At 34.7% G+C, this 22,438-nt stretch overlaps 1 protein-coding gene across 18 annotated transcripts in view; it reads right to left on the reverse strand.

Moving 5' to 3' along the window:
* Positions 1-321: 321 nt before the first annotated feature.
* The window catches only part of SLIT2 (slit guidance ligand 2), a 262,325-nt gene continuing 240,208 nt past the window's right edge, over positions 322-22,438 (reverse strand). For 15 of the 18 annotated variants that reach the window (XM_042807975.1, XM_042807973.1, XM_042807969.1 and 12 more), the window contains 7 exons: positions 20,630-20,767; positions 20,287-20,527; positions 19,823-19,953; positions 12,632-12,786; positions 7,231-7,519; positions 3,258-3,469; positions 322-2,178 (listed from right to left, as the gene is read on the reverse strand). In XM_042807975.1, coding sequence (XP_042663909.1) covers positions 1,937-2,178; positions 3,258-3,469; positions 7,231-7,519; positions 12,632-12,786; positions 19,823-19,953; positions 20,287-20,527; positions 20,630-20,767 — 1,408 coding nt within the window. In that variant the 3' untranslated portion in view covers positions 322-1,936. Of the gene's footprint in view, positions 2,179-2,828; positions 2,918-3,257; positions 3,470-7,230; positions 7,520-12,631; positions 12,787-19,822; positions 19,954-20,286; positions 20,528-20,629; positions 20,768-22,438 lie in introns of all 18 variants that reach the window. The other 3 variants (XM_042807976.1, XM_042807968.1, XM_042807977.1) reach the window with 3 other exon arrangements.

Below are 22,438 nucleotides of genomic sequence, written 5' to 3' on the forward strand. Positions count from 1 at the left end.
CAAATTGCTATTTGTGTAACCATGAAAATATTAGGATAGACTCAATTTGCCTTTTCATGCAGTGTACTTTATTTATAAGTCTTTTGTTAATTTTGGTATGAGTTCAGCTGTGTTCATAATGAACTGACATTTTCAGAAGTCACTGCCTGTAGGTGTAATAATACCAAGTGAATTCCTTCAGATTTTCAGCAATGAATACACTAGTTCTAGGGTTGGGTTTTATTCTGTTTTTTACCAGATATTCTTTGCAACTACAGATGTTTAATTAAAGGCTGTTAGACAATTTAAACTTCTCAGAAGAATACAAATAAAAGCTGTTAATGAAGTAAATATCTGTTTAATTTACAAACATCAGTAGCATTACTGATATCAGTCCAAATAAGACAAAGCACACTGCATTACACATGTACATCTAACTTTTTTTGTAAAAAAAAATAATAAAATAAAATTGAAAAACATCTGCATTTTTACAGGGTACCCTGGGTTTTACTGAAAGAACACAACCCACTATTGATTACCAATTCTATATTATAATTTAGCAGCAACATGTTAACATGGGGAACATAGGGCAATAAAGTAGTTTTATTATTTGGGGAAAGTCACAGTTCTTGATAGCACAGCCTTTTCTTCCTTTTTATAATAAAGGTAAAGAGCTCCATGGGAATATTAATTTATAAAGATCTACTTTCTAATGTCATTTCCTACACGCCATCTTATTTTCTGTAAGTACTGTATATAGGGAAAATTAACTTCTCTACAATTGCCACCTAGTGTAATGGCATTTTCTGTCATACATTACGGGTTCTTGGAAGGTGTCCTGAATATCTGCTGTATGTGAAAACTGCAGATTGTCATCACTTTCAGATTCAGTGACACCCAGTGGTCAGACTCTAAGGAAAAGAAAAAGGGAAGGGGAAGGAGAGGAGAAAACAGACCGAAAACATTTACCCCAAGACGACATGCTACGTTAGTTCTATTGCAAAAAATCCTGATTTTTAAGTCCTTTTAAAAAAAAAATTACAAAAATACTGGGACAAATATAAATTAATATATATTAAAGCATTGAAAAACAGTAAAAGGGATGGCCTAAAAGGGTTAAGTACAATGTACTTTGATACAATAAATATTTCTCAATGAAACCGAATACTGTATAGAGTTGTTTAGAACTCATAGAAACAGAAATCCATATTATTACTAATTTATCCATCAATAATCTATTTTTATCATCCCCAAAACATTTATATTACAAAAAATTAATACTGGAAAAGGGCAGATAAACACTTTTTTATGTTTCTTTTGCTAACATGCTGACATAAAAGTATACATCATCAGGAGATTTCAGGATTATAGTATATTCTCATATCTCCCATTTCCCATTCATTAAATGGGACCCCATCTTCTCAAGATGCTTAATAATTCCAAAAGATAAAATGTATTTCATACAATTGTTATTTCTGTATAATCTGATTCTTTTCACTCATAATGCTTCCTCATCCATAGGTAAGTGATTGGTGCGGTCTGTCAAGACAGTGAAATATACTGATATGAAAGTGAAAAAACAAGCCTCATGTTCTGGTCAATATTTCATCTCTCAGCTGTTAAGTTGAAAGTCACATGTGTACAGTGTCAGTGTATATCTTCAGCATGTTATAAAGAAGAATCCATGTTAAAAGCAGTTAAAGTTTCCCATCACTGTTGCAATGTTACCAGGTCTTTTTTTTTTTTTTTCTTCAAAGCTCCTCTTGGTTATGAGAAGTCTCAGTTCAAGCACTTGAATCTTTTTTCAAATGAAGAAAAAGTCTTTATTCTCATAATAAAAATAAGTCTGTTCTGTATTTTACAATATATTTCAAATATTTCCACTATGAAGCATTAATTAGTCCGACACGGTCAATAAGTATACAACATTTTCAAAAGACAAGTGTGACAGGGACACTTAGGAGGGACAATTTGTACAGCCACACTTCACCACTTTTTCAACCTCGTCCACAAATGATGACCCGTCAGTGCATTCGAAAGAGTATTTCCGTCTCTTGCTCCTTAGTGGTCCACAGCACTGCCCGGTTGAACATCCTCCTTTACATTCTAGTCTCGATACCTTCTTGGTCGTCTGGCACGCAGCATACCCTTGCTGCTTTTGGTAGTAATCTCGGATTCGTTCCCCTCGACAAGAGATTTCTGTAGAAAACAACATTTGAAATAAGAGATACAATTTTGAGACACAGGTCAAAGAATGGTTGACATTGCTAAGGAGGATGCTGTGTTTCTATTTGCAGTTGGGATTGATATTTTAAAGTTTGACTCAGATTGTATATTGGAAACTAGTGGTTCTACCAAACATAATTTGATTAATGCTGAGTTTTATTTCCTATAGCTCCTATTTTCAGTAGAGCTTATATTATGTATATGTAAACCATAAATACAAAGCTATTACAATGACAAGAAAATTGGAAGCTTAAATCTTTTCCTCTTTTATAAAATACACATCTTCTGTTCCTACATTGCTTGCAGCTGTTTCTATTTACCGTTGGGAAATGTTTCAGAGAGCATGCAATTTAATTTATTAGACCTGGAGTTTAATATTATTCAAACTGTTATTTAATACAAGTTACATTCCACTAACTTCATAAATTACTGAGGTATAAAACCAGCTAAAAATGAGACATCTGTTAAAAGTTCTACAACCATATTCTTCTATTCATATCTATGTAGAAAACAAAATAAATGCCATCTGGGGTAAGGGAAAGAGAGGGAGAGGGAGAGCTTTGATAGAGAAAGGAAAAAGAAAAAGGTAAGGGGAAAAGTCATCCTGTTTTTATCCATCTCACCTGCATAATTCGCTGTGATAAATCAGTTGAAGCTGAGAGGTCAAAAGTAGAGTTTGTGATAAAACTAGGAGCAGAATCATTGGATTTGGCTTCTCAGTTGCAGAAGGCAGAGAAACAATAAATACAGAAAGATACAGCAGGTAAAAGGTAATAGTTAAATATAGCAAAAATGTGTTTCTGAATAAAGGCAAAAAAGATAAATGTTTTCACAGCAAAATGTGTGATGAAAAAATCCTCAAAATGTAAACAAATTCATGGGAAAAGTTTGATTTTTCTCTCAACGAGATAAATTCTTATGGTTAAAAAAAAAGCAACAAATGTGTGTATTGTGGGGGAAAAAAAAAGTTGGTAATGTTTTTGGCTGTTCATGTTTTAATTAAAAAACCTCTTTTGTAAGACCAAATCAACATCATGATTAATTTTTTTTACCTTTATCACAGCTGTCCCCCGTGTATCCGCTGCTGCATTCGCAATACGGTTTCCCAAGTCCCGAAAGCCTGCATTTGCCATGTTTACACCTGATGGATTGGCAGGGGTTAAACAGCATTTCCTCTTCATCACAGAGGACTCCCCCATGTCCCTGCAGGCATTTACAACTGTATGAAAATGCATTGATCGGCAAGCAGGTACCATGCACACATCTACAGGGGAAACAAGCCCAAGAGAATAAAAATAAATTATTCATCAACGTTCAGGCTAAGCAACATTAACTACAAATACTTTGGACTGTACTCAGAAGAAATTGCTTTTGTTTCTAATGGACTTTTTCAGTGAGATGCAGTGAAGTGGTTTATAATTGGTATGCAGGTTTACACAAAACAAGCTGCAGTACAGAACTCTATCTCACCAGAAAACAGCCACTGTAGATGTGTTATGGAAGACTTTTACAGGCCACAGTTATTAAACCCAACATTTCCTGTCTACCTAAATTTTCAGCATGCTTTTGAGAAGAACACAGCAAAGCCAAGCCCAAATGTAACCCACTAGAATTAAGTAGAGAAAAAGGATACTCACCTGACATTCTGGTTCTTATCTAATTTAAGAAAACCATATTGTCACTCATGAAGTATGGAGCTCCCACCACAAAGGTCACGCACTTCCTAACTGAAACATTTCTGACCCAAGCAATGGCAGATTCAAAGCTGAACACATGTTCCCCCTTCAAATATATTAGTCTGCACTGCCAACTGCCTGTAGCGCGGTCATACAATATATGAGGCAGGACTTTATGTCACTGAAAGCCAACAGCATTCCTCTAGCACTCATGCAGAAACTCACACTAGGTGAGTTTGCATATAATATCAAGTCTCACCCAAGTGTTTAAAGTAGCTATTCTCAGTTGAGCTTTGGTAAACATTTTTGGCAGACTTAAATCTTGTTAGACAAAAAAACCTGTGAGTTAAGCTGCATCTGCTAAGTTCTGATGTACAGTAGTATGGGAGGGAACACATAACTAGTCTTCTCTTGAGAGAGAGGTGGTGTTTCCCGGAAGGAGGATGTTTAATTACTTGTTCCTAGGTGTAAAGTGAAGATTAAGGGAGTTCATCTTCTGAAAACATCACCAATGACGTGAAATAAAATCACTTCCCTTAGTTCATTTTGTGGCACAGAGTCAATAACTTTCTTCCTAGAAATAATGTTATTTTCTTTGACTGTTGTCTTGATACACAAGTTTTCTATCTACATACTGTTTCCTAGGGAAACCACAGTGAAGATTCCTCTGTAGGGAGGAATGCAATCCTGATGTTCAAGGTCAGTCACCCTCCCTAATGTTTCTCCTCTCTAATGTTTTTCTTCTCTGTATTGTAAGACACAACCTCCTTAGTAGCTTGTGACAGTGACCTAAATAAATATATAAATAAATATATGAAAAACTTTAGATTAAAAAAAAAAAAGAATTCCATTTGATCTAAATAAAATCCTTTCTTTCAATTTGAAGATGGCAAAAAAATCATATAAAATTACATTTCATAGTAAAATAAGAGTTCTGTTGACAACAACATCTCATTTGGATATTTTTTAGATAACAGTCTGTTTTTCTGGAAAATTTTTGCTTTGTACTCTGCTCCTTTGGTATAGGAAGAAATTTGGTAAAACTGAAAAGAACGCACGACGCTTTTTAACTTTGACAAACTTGTATTAACTATTTAAAACTGTTTCAGTTTATAAACATCAACAAGTTCCACTCATCAATGAAATCTACATTAAAATTCTTCATCTGTGCCCTTAATACTGTGCAAAGGCTTTAGGCAGGGTGTAACCAGGAGGAAAAAAGAGTATGGGAAGTCAGTACCGTCACATGATATTTAAATGGAAGGCACAACACATATCCTCCATTCACATATCCGGTTTGGGATTAAGAACTGCAAATATAAAATTCAACCAATAGCTTAAGCACTTCCAACTTCCCTATTATGGAAGAGACTGTACTTCTGAAGCAACTGTGTTCCCTAAAAAATTCCAAATTGTTCCTGTGGTTGAAGACTGATATTCCAAGTCTGTTAGATTAAGCAACTCAAAATTGAAGGCTCAGTATCACAGAGCAGATAGCTTTTGTTTAGTTTTAATTATGTTCAGCATTTGTTGTGTTCACCATTTACAAAACAACCACTTTTAGGACATCTGATCTATTAAGTTACTCAGATGACATTGACATCATGTCATATTCTATACAGATTGTTTTAGATATCAAAGCAATATGAGTCAGGGTCTTTTGTAAAGTTCTGCTTGACTTAGAAGATGATTAAATCTTAGCTAATGCCAACTCTCATGCTTTTGCTTCCACCTGTTCTTTGAAGCCCTAAATTTCATCTTCAGACTGTACTGAAAGGAACATCAAGCTAAGTGCAAGCTCTTGGGCACAGTTTCATCTTATCTAATTTTAGGTACCTATGTCAGACACTCAAGTTAGATGTATAATTGCTATAAACTCCCCATAAATTCATGGAGAGAAATCCAGAGGGTGATTAGACCACTCTGTTTATTCCTTTACTTACTATGGAGCAAACTTTGGTCACTATGTTCCTAAGTCAAGCACCTAGGTAAAATAATCTAGGTAAATTTAGGTCAAATAAATCTAAGCCTTAAGGTGTTCAGGGTTCTCTAAAAGATCCTCGACATTTTCAAAACAGAGGTCACAGTGACAAGTCTGTTTCTCAGATAAAGTGAAATGTTATACTGTATCGGACAGACAAAATGCATCTATTCAATAGACAAGATTTAGAGATGAATCAAGAAATACAGAATCAAAATCCCCAGGAACTAAAGAACAACAAAACTCTCCACTCCAAATAAACAATTTTGGTTTGGCTTTCTCTCTTAAATGCTCACAGCATTGTATACAGCTGAAACAAACCCAATACTTTCAAGAGCTAACAAAATGCTAATGCTGTGCTCACTTAATTCTGTCTCTGATATTGCCTGTATCTGATACTTGTCAAGTCTCGTAATTTACTGCAAAAAGCACTCAGTTTAGGTGCTGATGTGTATAGTTATAAGAACCTATACAGAATCTAATTTTTCAAGGACAGTTCGAAGAAATTCTTTGGCTTTTCATATTACAGAACAATTCCATGTTATTTTTGACTGTTAAAGGATAAAATGGATGTTATTACATTTGTATTTTTTAACCTGCTGTGACTTTCTTTATCTCTTAAGTTACTGTGAAAGAGGACAGGGTAAGAAAGGCCCATAAACAATGAAATGCTATGATGATGTGCTTCAAAAATTCACTGCTGTAGCTTTGGGAAGAGTTCAAAACTTAACAATACTGAAAGACTCCATAATCAATATAAACAATTCTATCTGCATTGTAAAGCATGCTAACTGGTGTATAAAGCTTTAAATGGTCAGCCTCTCCCACACACACTATGTGAAAAGATCACTTAAACATCATTTAATATGGGAGTTGAAAAACATCTTAGTAGAATCTCTTATCAAACTCAGGCCACTGGTACTCAAAAGTAAAAAGTTATATAGGCTAGAGCACTGAAGATGTAGCAGCCAAAAGATCCAAGCAGGCTTACGTTACCCTATTGAAATTTAAAAAAAAAGTTTGCCAAGCTGTAGTAGGGACAGTGGTAAGGGCACACAGAATGGCAACTTGTTGCCCATGACCAATAAATCCTGAAGAACTTTGAACTTCTGAAGTTTCTGATCTTGTGCTGGGAGACCATAATTCAAAAAAGTTAATTTGTCTCTATACTAAATGTAAAAGATGAATATGCATAGATATCAATATTCTCATACACACACGTATACATATCTTTTGTTCCCTTTGTCCACATATATAGACACGACCCACTCTATAAACATGCATAAAATGTCCAACCTAAGATGTTCTAGTCAAATCAGCAAAATATATGCATAATATACTACTATTCTGTCTCGAGCAAGGACATACTTATTTCCAAGACATGGGTCATTAGTTTGTTGATCACAGAGGGGTCCAGTCCATCCTCCTTCGCACTCACAGGAAAAGCCTGATTGGCTGGTAGCATGGCATGTTCCATGCACACAAACTTTCTTATGACAAGGCTCACAACCTGGCAGAATTCCCACTTGCAGTGGCACATTTCTGAAGTCCTGGAGCTCGCTGTTGATATACAGATTACGAATGCAACCATGGAAGCTGGTGCCATTCTGTCCTGGAGACTGGCGTAAAGCTGCTATGTTATTTTTCACAGGCATGCCTAGGAAATCAATAGCAGAAAATAATCAATGTAATCCTTGGTACAATTTTCTGTACCCTTTTCTCTGTTTTTAAAACATTTAGAACTAAATATTTCTTCCTAATTAATTATTCATAGATATTCAGCCTACAACCATGAACAACGATCTAGTCTTTAGAATTTGTCCGGGTTGTCAAGCATGCACGTGAACTAGCTTTAAATCTGTGTCTCTAGGTCTAACTAAAGAGATGTACATAAGACTTCATACAGAAAGCTCACAACTGTTAAAAGGTTCAGGTACATGCCTGGTTTTGACGTAGTGCAATTAAGTCTAGGATAGTACATAGTTTCTGAATCTCAGTAATACAAAAGTTGTTGGAATTTAGCAGCTGATACATGTCTTTTTGTAAGCTTCTAAGATACTCAAATCCAGAAGAATTTAGCAGGACCAGCTCATCAAGTTGGAGCTGGCATACACATTTCAAATGTGAAATTTTGCTAGTGGAAAATCTTGGAAAAAGAAGTGTAACAGGATGAGGTTCTGTTTACTTTCAAATATTTTTCAAATAGTTTTCATATTTTTGCTTAGCATGTCTCAAAACCAGATTAATAAAAAAGCCACTCATAGTTTGCCATTACAGTTTAAAACAAATATAGTCAATAATAACGATAATTCAACATCATAATACTTATGTGTAGATATTTGTGGATAGTGCAGATGCCCCTGATGTTGACCATTTTCAGAAAAATTCCTCTGTTGTAGTCTATAATTGATACAGGTGTAATCAGAGCAGTAGGTATATGTGCTGTAGTTATCCTGTTGTGATCAGTTAAATATTTAAGACTAAATCGGAAGGAAGGTTACTATTAAACATTGTTTCCTCGTAAAGGAAACCCACTCAGCTTTTTTTTAAAACTTACTGTCAACATATTGGCCCATATTATTTAGTCCTTAAGATATAACATTCAAATAATGAATACACAAATGCCTAAATAGCTCCCGAGACTAATAAGTAAAGGAAATCAAAGTGTACTGAGCATTAGAAAAGGATCTGTTTACCTGAAACTAAATACACTTAATTCACTGTACAGGTCTATTCCTAGGCAAAATTCACGATTTTCATTCTGGTACTCAGATAACAACCACAGAAAGAGGTAATGTTCTGCATAGTTGTTCCTTAACCATGTAAACTGATACTTCTAATGGTTTTATATAGTTACTCTGAACGGTTAAGAGTAATGCAGAAGTGTTATGCAACCTAATGAATTAGACCTACCTTTCGTTTAGAGGTTATTGTAATTTCATTTGTGCTAAGATTCAGTGATTATAGAAATGAACAATATTGCATCAATAGTGCTGAAGAGCCTAATTTTCTTTGATCTTATCAGTTAAGTAAAACAAGCTTCAGACTATTATACTAAAGGACTCAGACTGCAAACAATCATTAGTTTCCATTTCCTCAAAAATATTTGCCATATTCTTAAAATCCATGGACAAGGCAGAGTCATCAATGCCTCTTCACCCTGATGTCTGCCTTGAAAGCAACACTTAGCAACTGTTTAGGCATATAGCTTGAGGTATGTAGTGACAGAATAGATGCACTGAATTTATCCATTATAAAAATAAGAGCTGCATAAAAGTAAGTACACCAATGCAATGCTAAACTAGATCTTATAGTTTAGACACATCAATGTTTAGACACTTGTAAATGTCAGGAAAATTAGATACTATATCTGGGAACCATGTAAACATGTATGACACCAGATAATACCAGGTATATCACATGTGATTTTGAGAAATTTTTGTCTATAATCTCTAATATGGAAGACGTGGAAACACAATGCAAGCATATATGCAAGCATTTAGCCTATACATTTTTTTCCTCTTATAGGAAGTTACCAAGTCTTAGAAGGCCAAAGTGTGTGCAAAAGCTGCTCATATTCTTTAGCAAAATTTCTTAGATAATTTTTAGATAAAGGTTCTTTATCAGTTAAGAAAGAACTGCCATAGAAGTGATGCAGACAAGTATTTCAGCTCTATTTTTGGAAAGGTAAGAAAGTAGTTCTGCCCCCCTCTAAGCTTTTAGTCACTGAACCTGACTACAGGTAAATTACCAAATTACTGCTCAAGGAGACAAATGGTAAGACCCCCATTAAATAACATTCATACAGTAACACTGTCAAAATGAGTATCTCATTCTAGAAGCTGCTAGAACAGAACAGGCACAAATGAAAAGCAGCTGATGCCCTACCTGTCTCAAAAGCAGGGACTTCCATGAAACAAGGTGCCACTCTCAACTAAAAAATATGCTCTAATTTCTGAGAGAAGAATGTGAAGTATCAGTGAAGTCTGTGACCCCTTTGAAGAGTTTTTGAGAAGAAACAGATTGTCCCTTAAGACTTCTTACAAATGCCGTGGGCCTTCAATATGATTTACTGAAATCTGTTATAGAAAGACTGAAAAATATCTAGTGTGCATATACTGACCACACAAGATAGCCATACAGTTGGAAAAAGGTCAAAAAAAGAAGAATATAAATTGATTAGCTCACTTTCTGTGAAAATAAAATTACCCCTTCCAAACCAACCTAAATATTGTGACCCAAGAAAAACTTTGTAAAAAAAAAAAAGACAGGGGGTATGGGGTGAGAGGGAATGAGAAACACCATACAAGGGCTTGCTGTCAAGTCTGAATTTCATCTTGCCAGCTGAGGTGATGCTTACCAGAAATGCCATTTTAACAGGAAGGTGATAAGAGTAAGTGTAAGCTACATGATGATATAGGTGTCAAACTAAGACTTTGGCAAAGATAAAAATACTGCATAAAATCCTAGTGAGAATTTGAGCTCTTAACTTATGGAAATGTGTGATCAAATTCTCTAAAAATTCTAGATACAGTTGGATAAGAAAAAATTGAATGAATCTCAAAAAGATGGTAGTATAAAGATACAAGAGTGAAAGTTAACTGCTTCAAGAATTATAAAGATCATAAATAGATAAACATAGATAAAGAACAGAAAAGTTTAAGAACTAAATATCAACCTACTGGGTTTTTTTTTGATTTATTTTGTAATAATGTGCTTCTAATAATTGTTTATATTCTGTTTTGGACCAACATTATCTATGACAGCTGAAAAAATTGTCTGCTTGGAGCCTGAATGTTTAGAGTAGAAATAGAAGGAGCACAGGACCTCTCTAAAGAATATGCACTAGGATGAAAAAGAGTTCTGCTCTCAGGAGTCAAACCACTGAAGGAAAAGATTATTTCTAAAAATTATTTCTTCTGATACTTCAAAATGATGATGTAGATTAGTATGTTTCTCCTAATGGAGATACAGATCTGCAAGGTGAAGAAGCAAGGAGAACCGTATGTCACAAATCAACAAGTGTTAGCACTACACAGAATAAACGTTTATAGTTGGGAGTCTAGCCTCATTTCATCAAAGGGTGCACATGATAGACAGAAGGATCATTCTGCATGAAGCTCAGTTTTCAAGAAGTAGTAAAATTTACTTTAGCAGTCATTAAATAACAAACTGCTGTTGACAATACAAGTAAGAAAGCACAGTGTCTTACTAGAATCTAGGACCATCTCTCTTTCCAAAAAAGGTGGCATAGGACACACTATGTAAACAACATGAAAAAATGCAGCTGAGCTTCCACAATCCAATCCTCCTTTGAAGATTCATGATATGAAGCAATTTTAAAGGCAGCTCAAACACTTGATAATTTTAATTATTTCCTTTGCTGGTCTGGGGAGTGATGACTAATGTTGAATTCTATCTTGTACTTTTTCGCATCTTAGATGGAAGGAGGCAATGACAAAATCTGAAAAGATTTGACAAAAAAAAGCTGAAGTATTTCAATGGAAGAATGGGGATTTTCAGTGACAAAAGTCAATTTACCCTTCATAACTGGTAACTGAGGCACCTGTTATACTAGTTTTATAGGAGAAAAAGACTATTCTTGATGAGTATTAAAGCAGCTTCTTTTTTTTTCTTTTCATTAGAGATGGACTACCCTGCACTTTTCTGTATATTTAGAAAGAGGATAAATAGCACCTTGTGGTTTCTAGAGAAAATAGGCATCTCACGAATGTACTACTGATAGCATAATTTTTTGCAAGAAGGCAAGATGCGCAAGTCTAAAAACTTATTCTTAGACATGAACATTTCTTAAGAATTGACAAAATGGAAAAGAAAGTAGGCATTCTTTTTACAGAAAGAACAAATCAGAAGGAGACTCCTTACATGTCTCCTATAAGAGTGCAAGGCTAAACTAAGTAGAAAATAAAGACTGGTAGGAGATCAGCAGTATTTAAAACCATGCTGAATCTCTGATCACTAAGAAGTTAGACTTGTTGCTAAGGGTGGTAAGAAGGCACAAAGTGGTGGCTGAAGCTTCTGACTCTTTTACCTATATTATGCAGGCCCATCAGAAATTCAACAGAAACTACTAGTTAAAGCAGTGGGCTTGAATCCATAATTCTACAAAGTAAATAACAGAAAATGATCAACAATACCTCAAATAGTTTATCTCCACGATCACCTGATATCAGTTTTACTGAAACAAACAATGCTTTCTTCTCAGAACAAAAAAACCTTAACAACAAACCCTGCCACATACTGTGAGGCAATTGTCCAGTTGGTTCCCTTCCTATCTAATGTCATAACTCCTATCAGCCCTAAGCAATAAGATCTCCAGACATAAATTATACTTCATGGCTTTATACCTTGCTATCATTTCCTGCAGATACCTGTACAACGAAATAGGAAAGTAAAACATGACAGAAACAGAATGCTACCATTCTACACTTTCTAAATAGGCATTACTGAATCTTCAGGTAGCTAAACAGTGTTAAACATACTTCTTCAGTATAATAAAAGGCTACATAATATTAGAAAATTACAGAATTTTACAGTGGGTATCAAACATCTGTACTCATAAAAAAGCAACAGATGCAGTTTGAGGACATACTATTTGTTAAAATTGAAACAATTGGGATTAACTGCTGAAGTTTCATCATAAGGTGTTATCTCAATTAATGAGTCTCTTACCACGTGTTTATTGATGTATGTTACCGCAGTAAATTAGCTATGATACAGTTAGTAAAAAGCAGTAAGGTCCTCTTACCTCCTACATACAGCGGAGAATCAAAATTCAGCGTGGATTGCTTGGACAAATTGGTAATTATCTTGGGGCTTCCTCCATCAATAGATAAAGACAGAATCTGATCCACAGCTAGCAGCTCCACAATGTGGAAATTGCCATCATTAATAGTTTCCACACTGCAAAATAGTTATTAAACAATTGATGGTCTGGTTAGAATGGGTTTTGATCTTATTCCCCTTTAGGAGTTAATACAACTTCAGAACAGAACTTCACCAGGAGTGCGGTCTCCTGAAAAATAGATTTTAAGCAAGGATATGCACATATGCTTAAGAGGTAAAACAGTGTAATACCCTTCAATAACACTCTATTAATAATACGTATTGTAAATGTATAGCCCTTTTTCATTCAAAGTTATTCCTGCCCTCATCAAATAACGAACTGCATAAATATAGATGATATTCTAAACATCAGTTGAAATACATTTACTAGGCAGGAAGCCGAACACAATAAACATTTGGAGTTCTTCTACAACAATGACCAGAAGACTGGAACACTTCCTCTATGAAGACAGACTGAAAGAGTTTGGGTTGTTCAGCCTGGAGAAGAGAAGGCTCAGGGGTGGCCTTATTGTAGCCTTTCAATATTTGAAGTGGGCTTATAAGAAATGTGGAGAGAGACTTTTTTACTAGGGCCTACAGTGATAGGCCAAGAGGTAATTGTTTTAAACTAAAAGAGGGTAGATTTAGTTTAGATAGAATCTATAAACTAAAAGATGATGTAAAGAAGCAATTCTTTAATATGAGGGTTTTAAACACTGGGACAGGTTGCCAGAGAAGTTGTGCATGCCCCATCGTTGGAAGTGTTCAAAGTTAGTCTGGATGGGGCTTAGCACAACCTAATCTAGTGAAAGGTGACCCTCCTCACTGCAAAGGTCCCTTCCAACCTAAACCATTCTATGATTTCAGTGTTACTTCAGATTCTTACTTGCACACGTGTGTGGGTGTGTCTGTATTCTACATGTTGCGTAGCACTGTGTTTACATATTTTGCAAGTGTGAAGACCTGAGTTGACTCCAGTGATATAGAAACCTACTATTTCATGGAATATAGAGTAACATCTAACCTTAGTCCTGCTAGACAAAATCACATCATTGGTCCAGATAATTCCACTGATGCTAGCAATAAAATAATTTGTTATCTTTATTATACATGGTTACTTCTGTGTGTGAAGCTTCTGGCTAGTACAGTGAATACTGTATTCGTTTTTTTTTTCCTTGCCTACATATACCATTTCCTTCTGCTTACTAACAAGATATGGACCCACTAGTAGGAGAATGGCCAAAGGTGTCTTTCAGAAAAAGCTTGTTTCAAGCATGATGCTTATGCTGTGTAAGGACAAGTCTACACAGGTTACTAAGTACAAGAAATGGCTGCCTATGCTTACCAGCCTCAGTATCGACACAGCAAATGTTTAAGTGCAGGGTAACTACTCTGTACTTGAACACAGTTTAAGTACGTCAGAGAAGGAAGAGTATTATTACTCAATTCTAGGACTGAATATATCATTGTACTTACATTACTTCTAGCCCATTTTCCACTGGAGAATTAAGAGCTGAATGTATGGCTTCATGGAAGTTATCATGGAGCTGTAGTCCAGAGACCAGACATTATAACCATTCCCATGAGAGCCTTTATTTGCTTCAGGGCACCACCAAATAAGTGAGCTTAAGCCTTTGAAAAAAGTTATTTAAATGAACCACTTGTATGATAGCCTGAGACAGACTGAACAGTCATACAGTCACTTAGCTCTTCTCATTAGGAAAGCAGTATAGCTGAAAGGGATTAGCTTCCTAAATCTCAAGGCAAAAATCAAGCAAATTACCTTATAACATCATTAGCGATGTTTTAATTAACCTAAGTGCTTTTGTCCTGGAACAAATCAGAAGCACTCACATGGTTGTTTACAGCTGCGAGACATTAAATAGCTTCTTAGCTATTTATTACTAACTACATGGACAGGCTCAGCTCAACATGGATAAAAGATCTGCATGATAGCATGCATGCTTTACATAAACTCAGCTCTATGTCAAAGTGCAAACACACAAAAGAGCAGACACTGGGGGAATAGATGCTTTTTGAGAGTGGGCATGAGGGGAACTGCCAGTTCCAGGGGGGGAAGGAAAAGGTCAGGGTTCATCTTTCCTAAAGAGTGAGGTCTATTCAAGGTATTATGAGGTTTGTTTGCTATGATCAAGCAATAAGAAAAGTGCCAGGATTAATTTATTTAACACATTTCAGTGAATCCAGGAAAAAAGTTGTGCTGAGAAATCCAAATGCATAACTTCTTAAGTAAGCAACAAACCCTAATATAACGATCGTGTTCTAAGGAAACATATTATTTTATAACTACCAACCTTTCACACAGTAGTATTTAAAAGAATGAGAGCAACACAGAACATGCATTTTTACATCAAGAGGTCATTCTCGGGATGTAGAAAACATAATGTGTAAAGGGAATGTGTCTCTGTTAAGAGTGATTATGAAAAGCTTCTAGTTTAAACTGTTTTACTGGTACAAATCTACAGAAGGAGGAGCCCTCCTAGGTAAGGGTGGTTTAAATTAAAGGGGAAATAAACACAAAGCATATCTGTGCAATATTTCCTGCCAATGCACTTACATTACTTCTAGCCCATTTCCCATTGGAGAAATGAGAGCTGAATGCATAGATCCTAATGAAAAACTGTAAGAAAAACTGATTTAAAGCTTCTAACTCTGTAGAAAAATAATGATTTGGGAAGAAATATTCCCATATTTCTGATATTTCCCATATTTCAGATAAAGATATGATGAAAACTAGTTTACAGAATGAAAAGTTTGCTTTGTGTTTTTTTTTGTCTTTTTTTTTTTTTTTTTTTTATTTTGTGTGTGTGTGTTTAAAGAACATTTAATATTTAAAAATAGAACAAAACCCAAGTGGATCAACTTTTCCCAAATAAACATCTCCGATTAATTAATTTTCTTTATTGGTCTTGGCACTGCCATCATATTATCTTGTCACTCAGATTGACCAATCACTGCTTTTGGGACGATGGCTTGTTCTACAGACAATTCCCATTGGTAAAGCACTTCTCATTCACTCTACACAGCTAGACTGCTGTTACTGTCAATTCTCCACGTTTATCATGATTAAGTAATATCTTTGTAACTTTGTTTCACTGCTACTACAAGCACCTCTGTAGGCTTTACAGCTCCCATCTGACTCCTTTTCAACACACCATTTCTTGACTGCCATTTATATTATAAAACTTGTATTTGAATCTCTCTATTGAATGTTTTTTATTTTGGCCTCTGTTTCAGGCATCTCATCGCTGTTCAGTGGAGTACGATGTGTCTTATCCTTTTTCCTATACTATCCATGAATCTTCACTTCCTTAATGAAATCTGTAAATCTCTTGATAAACTTCCAAATTTTAAAATTTCTTTTCTGTCCTCATTGTAAGCAACTTCCCATCTTAGTTTGTAAACTATCTACCCTGTTACCAAACTGTTCTTAAACCTCATTGTTCTTAAACATTATTAGTTAAAATTAGTTAAAATTCTCTTTTGTCTTCTTTATATCTCTCTGAAAAAAAACCAATACATGTTTGCTTTTACAATTTTTCATCTGTTTGTACTGGATCTGGTTGAGATGGAGTTAATATTCTTCATAATAGTTAACATGGTGCAGTGTTTTAGATTTGTGACCAAAATAATGCTGATAACACACTAATGTTTTAGCTATTTCTGAATAAGAGATATTCAATGCCATATAATGTCATGTTGAGCAATAAAATGGAGAGGAGGGGGCGGTTTTAAGGTAGGTGAGCCATCCTCTGCTTGGGAACTGGCTAAGCATTGGTCTACCCTTGGAAGATGCTGAGTGATTGTAATTGCAGCATTTGTTTTGTTCTCTTTCTTTCCTCCTTGACTTTTTCTTTGGTTATTAAACTATTTTTATCTTAACCCATGATTATTCTGACTTTTACTCTTCCTTTTCATCACTTTTGGTGGAAGGGGAGGTGAGTGAACAGCTATGTGGTGCTTAGCTGCCTACTGGGGTTAACCCACAACACTATTTCACTATATTATTTTAGCTATTTAGAATTTTGGTAAGCTTCAACTGTTTCTTCTAAAATTCTCCATACTGGATGGTGCCTGAAACTGATTTTTATTTTTCTAAACAGACCAGATACTTTCCCAAACTGAAGGGAACACACTCCTATCTTTTATGCTTCTATTAACCCTGTTTTGCAGCTCATGACATTTGGCAGTGGGCTGGCACCATGTCTATCTATTTGTCATCCTGAAAATCCATTGAGGCAAGGTGTTAAAATCTTGAAAACATGGAAGTCTGCAGAAACTGGAAGGCTAGATCCCAAAATTCTTTGTCCGTGCTGACTATATTTCAACACACAGATGATTAGCACCTTCCCTCCAGCTGTAGTTTTGGGCTGCAGTAGTACTGGCTGGAATGGGCCTGCCAGCCCATTCAAAGAGAAGGTATTGCTTTAGCTAGATAAAGGTTACATGGACAGAGAAAGAAACTGTGTGGTTCTCATTCAGAAGAAGCAAAAATCAGGTCTATGAAGAAAGAAGAGAAAGAGGTAGGATTGGGCTAGAAATAGTTGGAATAAAGCAAGAATCAAGAGTAATGGGTGGTAGTGGATTGTAAGGAAAACAGGACTGGAAATTGAGTCAAGGAAGAGACTGAGGGATGAAATAGAGGAATGGAAAAGTGAATCAGTAGGTTAATGTAATTATGTCTGTGATCAGATTTTGAGCAAAGATGATCAGATCTAGCTGGCTTACAAAAAAATGAAGGGAGGGAAGGAGGGAAAGAGACCAAATGGAGGGCCTGAAAGAAGGACAGGAAACATGATAGAAGACAGCTTTAATAGGTAGCAAAGGTACAGAAAAACAACAGGCAATGAATGGGTGAAAAGAATGTAAAAAGCTGATAAAAGGCAGGAAACATCACAAGATCCTAGGACAGTAAACCAGAAAGAACTGCTAACAGGGATGGCTGGAAACAAAAAGAAAAATAGGAATAGGCTGCAAAGGGTGAAGGGATTAGAGTATAATATGTAAAAGATCCTGTACTACAACGTACTCCTCTCTAGAACCTGGAATATAAATTAAATAATATCTATATATGTACAAATGTGGAAATGTATGCATGGCTTCCAACATATGCACCTCCTTCAAGGACAAAAGAGTTCATTACAGTTCATCTCAGTAACATTACATGACAATTTTCAAATATCCTAGAAACTCGCCATTCATGCCTATTTGAAATGAAAGGGAGGTTAATAATAATAATAATAATATAAAGGTGTGTATCTGCTTCACTAAGCAACTGTGTCTCCCTGTGACACTTCACTATGTTTCGCATTCTTCATTGCACCTGCATTCTCCACTTGTCACATTATTCAAAAGAGCTGATCAACTATGTAGGGGATATCATTCTAATTGTTTTGTAACACTAGCCTAATTGGGACTGTTTGTTAATTGAATACTTTGTTATTAATCTCGTATACATTTATGCATTTTTATTTTACGTGTGTGACTTATTTTCCAATCTTTTTCTAGAACACTAAAATTGATAAATGTGAATTACCTGTATTTATTATATTTCAGTAATACTGGAGAAAGTATTAAATTGATGAGAAGGAAATATATGTTATGTGTGGGAAAAAGTATTCTTGATAGATAAAACAAATGAGAGTGAAAATAATTTGAAATTACATTGTGTCCTATTCTCAGATAGCTGTACCTATCAAAATAAAAATCAACAAAAATAATTAAAATCCTGACAAAGCAATCCAAACTTCTTTAGCACTATCCCAGATAGAAAAGAAAAATAATCTTATTTTGAATTGTAGTCATTGAGAAAAGTGAATATTTCATGAAATTTTAAAATTGTATTATATACTTTCATCTCCTGTACAATCAAGTCCTATTATTAATATATGAAAATGCATACAATTAAAATACATATATAATTTTCACATGTTAAACCAGCTCATGGACTTGTAAAAAAAACCTTCTGAAATACATATTTTGTATCAGAAAATAAAAACAACCTTAAGATGCTTATTGTAAAAGGCTATGTTTTTACTAAAATTTATATTGTATTTTATAGAAATTTTTTTTTCTGTGCAATGCTTTTAGTAATCTACTAAAAACAGACTTCCTTTGGTGTTATTACCTAACAAAGCTTAACATTGTTTCCCTGCTATATAATCTTAAGGTTTTGATTTTATATTGCCATTTGAGTGCAATAATTTCTAAAAATCATTTATTTTCAATAGAATGTCCCTAATAGAATGAAGAACAATGTTAGCTGCTACAAACTCTGGCAAATAAATATACACTAGATATCGTTTTACAACACAAAAGGTGTAAATACAGTAAAAACAAGATTCAAGGAAAACTCATTTAACACTTCCCCTTTACTTCTGAATGTATTTGTAGCAACAACAGGGAAATCAAGGCCAAGTAGTGATGCATGTTGTCTTTTTGATCCCTTTTGCAATGTATGTCTGCAAGTTCTTGAGAAGTTACATAAAACCTCCCTGGAAATTCAGGTGGTAATTTTTCAGAGAACCAGAGAAATTTGACTTGAAAAAACCTGAAAAATTATGCTCCAGAAGCAGATGTGGATTCTGTCTCTTAATGACTTTGGAAGCAAAATATATTTCTTTTTCAAGGGTAGTGCCTTTTTTCAGAATCAAGGTTTTAGCTTTCTCTTCACTTGCCAGGGAAAAGTCCCACATTATGTGACTGCTTACCACAGAAGAGAAGAGAAACTTCCATTTAATTTCTGCTTGTGCAGTATAGTTCTGCACTTTACACTGCACCCTAGGAAATTTGGCAGTAACATCATGGAAAAAACTCCACTTTCACATGTGAGCTTTACACAAATGTATAAATATTCTGCTGAAAATTAACTCTTACTAAGTTTTAATTGATCAAATAGTATATTATCTTTCTGACATATCTGCAGTAGAGTTATTTTCCAAGCCAAATAATGTCTTTTGGCAATAAGTTTTGAATGTCTGACAATACACTAATTTGCATATATTTCTTTCAACCATCTAATTAAAGATGTGACTGATATAAGGAATCAATACATGTTTTGTTTCAGATAGAAATTTGTTTCATCTGGGTTCACCTGTAAATAGCAGACGCTGGGTAAGATCCTGTGTCATAACTGACCCTCACTCTACCCCGGTACAGCTCTACCGCTATATGATCTTTATCGCCTTTGTAGAGTAGGATCCCACTGTCTTCATCTGTGGCAATCTAGTTAAAAGAAAGAAACACTTAGAAAGAACTAAAAATCAATGTTAAATCAAAATGATGTATTAAGTGAATTTTTGAATTTACTACTATTGCTTATTACTTCACTATAAAATTCTTCCTTGAAGGACAGCCTGACAAAATTCTTTCTCTTTCTAACAATAAGGCCATGTACTTCAATATGAATACAGTTATTCCAGTGACTCTTCTAGATTTTTATCTCAAACTGTGAAAAGCTCTTCAAGTGGGCCAATGACAATTTTGGCTAATTTTCCACACATGAAAAGTCATTTACACTTTTTTTTAGATCAGAATCTACAACACAAGCAATCTTACCTGTAGAGTGATATTGGTTTGGGGGCGTATCTTAGCTGAAGGGATTTGTAGATAGGATTCTTTGTTGACAAAGTTTATACTAATCAGCTTTTCACATTTCTCACCCTGGTAGCCTGATAAACACTGACAGATTGGTTCACTCTCTTTTATGATACACTGGGCTCCATTTTGACATTCATAATTATCACAAGGGCTGGTACGAGGTAGAACCATTGGTGGTGAAAATTCACAAAACAAGCCACTAAATACAAACAGAAAAAATTAGTATTTCCAAAAAAAAAAAAAAAAAAAGCAACTTTGACAGAAGACATACATGTTTACACTGTCTTTGGATCTTTCTCACCTGTATCCTTCTGGGCAAATACATGTATATCCATTAACTGCATCAGTACACTGTGCTCCATTTTTACATTTGTTGTCTTGGCAGTCATCAAAGTCAATATCACAATGCTCACCTACATATCCAGGTGTGCAATCACATCTGTGAAACAGGAAAGCAAGTAGGATAGCACAGTGCCTTTTAACAATACAGTGTGCTTATGACAAAGTTAAAGGAACTACTGAATTGTTTAAAATTCAAGAAAACTGCATTATTGTGATTTTGTGTGTAAAGACTATGTAGCTTAATCATGTTATTATATGGAGAATTTACATATGCAATGAATACAGGTTTACTAGTTACACATGCTTACTCATCTGCCATTATATTGAAGAACTGTGGTTCTAGAGAACCCTCATGAATCATTTTGACAGTTCTTCTTGGAATTTATGAGTAATGCAGAATGTTACAGGATGTCGTAAGTGGCTGCAAACACTAAAAATAATCAATATGCCTATTTGCTGAAATTAAGACAAATAATCCAAGGCTTGTATTACACCGATGAATATTTTGTTTTTCGACTGAACAACTATAAATGCACCAATGGTCCATTTATACAGTTTAGAGGTTATGCAAAAATTTTTTCCCATTGAAGTTCCACCAGCCTTATTTACCATAAATAGCTCAATGGTTAGTGAACTAACAAAAGTCTCAAAACACATCCTCTGCCTTTCCTGAGCCCCCACTGACCTAGAAACATCATATCCTCAAGATAGTATGTAATGTTTTGGGGTTTTTTTTTGTTGTTGTTTTGTTTTTTTTTTCCCTCCCCATACAATTCTCATTGTTAGTACAAGTGGCATTTCTTCAGGGAATTCTCATATATTAGACTGAGTGAATGCCCAGAACTGTATGAAAAATGAATGGAAAATATTACAAATTCACTCATCCACATCATTTTTTTTTTTTAATTAAGATGTATCTAATTGACTTCATTAGATCTTGTGATTCCTTCTTTGGTGTTGTGTCTTTTAGTATCTAAAATTTGCTCTACAGTGGCAAGAGTGATTTTAAACAGCTGTGTAGCTTTAAATTAAATACTTCAATCAAATATGTCTCAGTTTTTATTGAACAACATATACAAATAAGAAAAGTGAAAAAAGAATATAAGGCATTCTATTAAAAAGCTGACTGAGATGCATTCTTGAAGTTACTGCATGTGCTATTTTCTCATTTAAAGTCTCATAAAGTAACATGGAAGATTAATGAACTAGGCAGTAAAGTATAATATGCCAAACTAGGTTTGCTGAAGTGGCATGAAGACAATAAACATAGAGCATAACAATTGAAATTCAACAAGTTTTCCATTTTCCAGTTGAAAACTATTGACTTGATTTCATGTTCATTTGAATACTTACTGTATTTTAATATTAATTGCTATATTTTAAATAAAATGTAATTTCGTAAGTAGGAATGATAATAATCTGATTTTAGCACAAGAGCATACTGTGCATAAAACAGTAAAACAGTTGCTTATGACAACAATTGAAAGCTGCATCTTCCCTATATTTATTAACCTAAAGCTTATTAAAAACACTTTATACTGTGCATACTGATTAATTATGATAAGGATATGGTATAATTGAAGATTAGTTTTCCTGGGGATGGACTTCTTTAGTTTATACCTTCCAGTGTGCCTTCTTAATAATCTCTTTCACAATTACTTCTCAGTAAGCAGTATAATTATTCCACTTCAATTAAATGGAATTACTTTCCTACTGTCCAAGCCACTGAAAGGGTTTTATATAGAATGTCAAGTAGACTAACTGCTGT

The sequence above is a fragment of the Tyto alba genome, unplaced genomic scaffold (assembly GCF_018691265.1).
Source record: "Tyto alba isolate M040663 unplaced genomic scaffold, T.alba_DEE_v4.0 Super-Scaffold_6, whole genome shotgun sequence".
Taxonomy (NCBI): Eukaryota; Metazoa; Chordata; class Aves; order Strigiformes; family Tytonidae; genus Tyto; species Tyto alba.